At 39.1% G+C, this 2,729-nt stretch overlaps 1 protein-coding gene across 1 annotated transcript; it reads right to left on the bottom strand.

The window, feature by feature from the left end:
* Positions 1–1,846: 1,846 nt before the first annotated feature.
* LOC138424133 (eukaryotic translation initiation factor 1) lies at positions 1,847–2,338 on the bottom strand. Its single transcript, XM_069560437.1, has one exon. It carries the CDS (start codon positions 2,272–2,274, stop codon positions 1,933–1,935), a length of 342 nt encoding a protein of 113 aa, XP_069416538.1. The 5' UTR covers positions 2,275–2,338; the 3' UTR covers positions 1,847–1,932.
* Positions 2,339–2,729: the final 391 nt, after the last annotated feature.

The raw sequence follows: 2,729 nt of genomic DNA on the forward strand, positions 1-2,729 counted from the left end.
GTCCACCAGTGTGCATCCGGTTAACTCCTCTTGTGAGCACCAAGTGTGCTGTTTGGCCATTTTTGCCAGTTGGTTCTGACGTGTGTCTGCCATCAAGGCCCATTTGTGTTGACAACTGTTTGTCTGGGACTCCATATGGGTCCTCTGGAGGGTTTGTGACAGTTCTGTCTTCGGGTGTGTGAGTGTGTATTCCATTTGTGGGATTGGTATTCTTGCTGCCTTTTGTAAAATGAGGAATTCATGTTCAGCTCAGAAAAAATTAAGCTATGAAACCATGACTAAAAAAAAAGAAGGGTGACTTTTTGCCCCTGTATTATTTAGGCTCTGGAGGAAAATGGCTAAGATGAAACTTTCAAAACTCCAAAACTGATTCCCTCTGCATATGCAATTAAAGAAAGTTAGGTTGATAAAATATTGCTTTCAGAATTCTGACCCTGAGAGAACAGAAATATGACTAAGAGAAAGCTTGAAGTTAACTCTTATCATGTCCTTAAAATGCAAACAACCCACTTTGTGGAGACTTCAGCTTTGGGTTAATAAGTAAAACTACAAGCTAAGAAAACAAAAAAGAGGAAAGAGGGCTAGGTTTATTAAACACATCTTGTACCATAAAAGAGATATTGTGTTATGGAAAATATATATTTCTTAGAGTTTATGAAATATGTTCTTAAGTTTGCCAGTCAGAAAGTTCTGGTATAACCATTCTGGAAACCATTCCATTCTGGAAGCCATTACTTATTTCTTGGTTTTGTTAAGGTTTTCAAGTGTTAAAAATTGTAATATGTAAAAATGACAAGGGAAGTATTTCACTGTGTAAAGAAAGTAGGAAATGTGCTGCCAGCAAGAGACGTTATAAAGACTAGAGACTTTTGTTGAGAAAAAAAATAAAGAATAATCTTGTCCTGGGGCTGGTTGCTTATGTGTACGAAAATAAGGGATAAATTAATATGGATCCAAAAAGTGATAATATTTGTGAAAAAGGAACTTTGAGAAAAAACTCTGTGCATTGTCAGAATAAAGATTAGATTGAATTTAATTAGGTAAGTAAATGAATTTTGTTAGTAACAGAGAAATGATGCAAGACAATTTTGTTTTCTCTCTCTGATAAGAGAACAAAAGTTCTCCTGGAATATTGAGCTGCTTTTGATAAGACTGTAAGATTGTTTCTCTAGCTAACTTTGAGTTTTCCAGAGGGCCCCTGAGTCATCTCAGAAAAAAAAAATTAGTAAAAAAATTTTTTAACTCTAATGAAAAGATGTTATTGTTTTCCTTTTGACTCCAATATTCAGGATAAAGAAATTGTCTAGTGAAGCTGTCAGAGTATAACTACTTATAATGTGTATCACTGCTGGCTTTACGTTTATGGCTTAAAGCACATTTCAGAGCTGACCGTGCTTTGCATGTAGCCCCCTCCCTCTACCTATAAGAGCTCTTGCTCACTGATCATCAGTGGTTGGGGATTCAGCCTTTGGACAGAACTCCACCCACCGCCAGTTGTCAGCCTCTGAAATAAATCTAACTTTCCTTTCCACCATCCTTGCCTCTTTATTGACTTTTGAATGGTGAGCAGCAAGACCCATTTTTGGTAACACAAGTATGTAGTTATTTCTTGGGTGTCCCCTCTTAGTTTGCACTCCACTCAGTTGTGGCACTTGTCAGCTTTAATGAGGAAAGCTAAAATGATGAAAACCTAACTTTGCTTTTCATATTAACACAAAGTATATTTAGCACAACTTTTTTTTTTTTTTTTTTTTTTTTTTTGCTCTTTTCAGTTTATTGCATGAAGGAGTTACACTAGTCCAAGTTAAAAGCAGACCCCAAATGGTTACATTATACAAGCTGTGAGGTTTTTAAACTTGTGACAAGGGACAGAAGGGAAATTCTACTCATTGCAAGGAAATCCTCACTTAAGCTTCAGTGAGCCAAAAGCACTTAAAACCCATGAACCTTCAGCTGGTCGTCCTTAGCCAGTCCAATCTCTACCAGGAACTGGCATATGTTCTTGCGCTGGTCACCCTGTAGCTGAATCACTTCTCCATATTCTGGATGCTCAATTACAGTACCATTGCAGGCAAATTTCTTCTTAAACGCCTTCACTAGTTTCTTTTTATCGTAATCATCAGCGATCCCTTGGACAGTGGTAAGGGTCTTCCTGCCGTTTCTCTGTTGAATTCTTATATGGATATAATCCTCAGTGCCAGCAGGAAGCAGATCATCACCCTTACTTGCATCAGCAAAGGGGTCGAAAGAGTGGAGGTTCTGGATAGCGGACATACGATACGATTCCTTTTCCTCGGTGGAAACGGCCTGCGGAAGGCGGCGGTGGGAGAAGGCGGGCAGAGGGGACGGAGCGTCGGGAAGCGAGGGGGCTCAAGGGGGAGGCTGCTGAGTCCTCGGCGGCGGCTCAGTGACTGGGGCTAGCACAACTTTTAGATTCACTCACCTTTCCAGAAATGTATCTATCATGTAAACCCATGGAAGATTGCCCTTTGTTTTGATCATAATTTTATAAAGACATGTTCTCCATTTTGAAATACCATGCTCCTAACCACAAAGTTGGTTCTGATGTTTCAATACCAGACAGTCAGCTTTGTAGCTCTCAAACTGGTGTGGATTCTAACTGAAGTAAACATGTGGCTCTTTCATCATAAACTACTTTCTTTTTCTCTCTCCTTTTTTTATAGGTAGGGTTTCTTGGTTTGTTGTTGTTGTTGTTGTTGTTGCTGCTG

The sequence above is a fragment of the Ovis canadensis genome, chromosome 19 (assembly GCF_042477335.2).
Source record: "Ovis canadensis isolate MfBH-ARS-UI-01 breed Bighorn chromosome 19, ARS-UI_OviCan_v2, whole genome shotgun sequence".
In the NCBI taxonomy this organism is placed as follows: domain Eukaryota; kingdom Metazoa; phylum Chordata; class Mammalia; order Artiodactyla; family Bovidae; genus Ovis; species Ovis canadensis.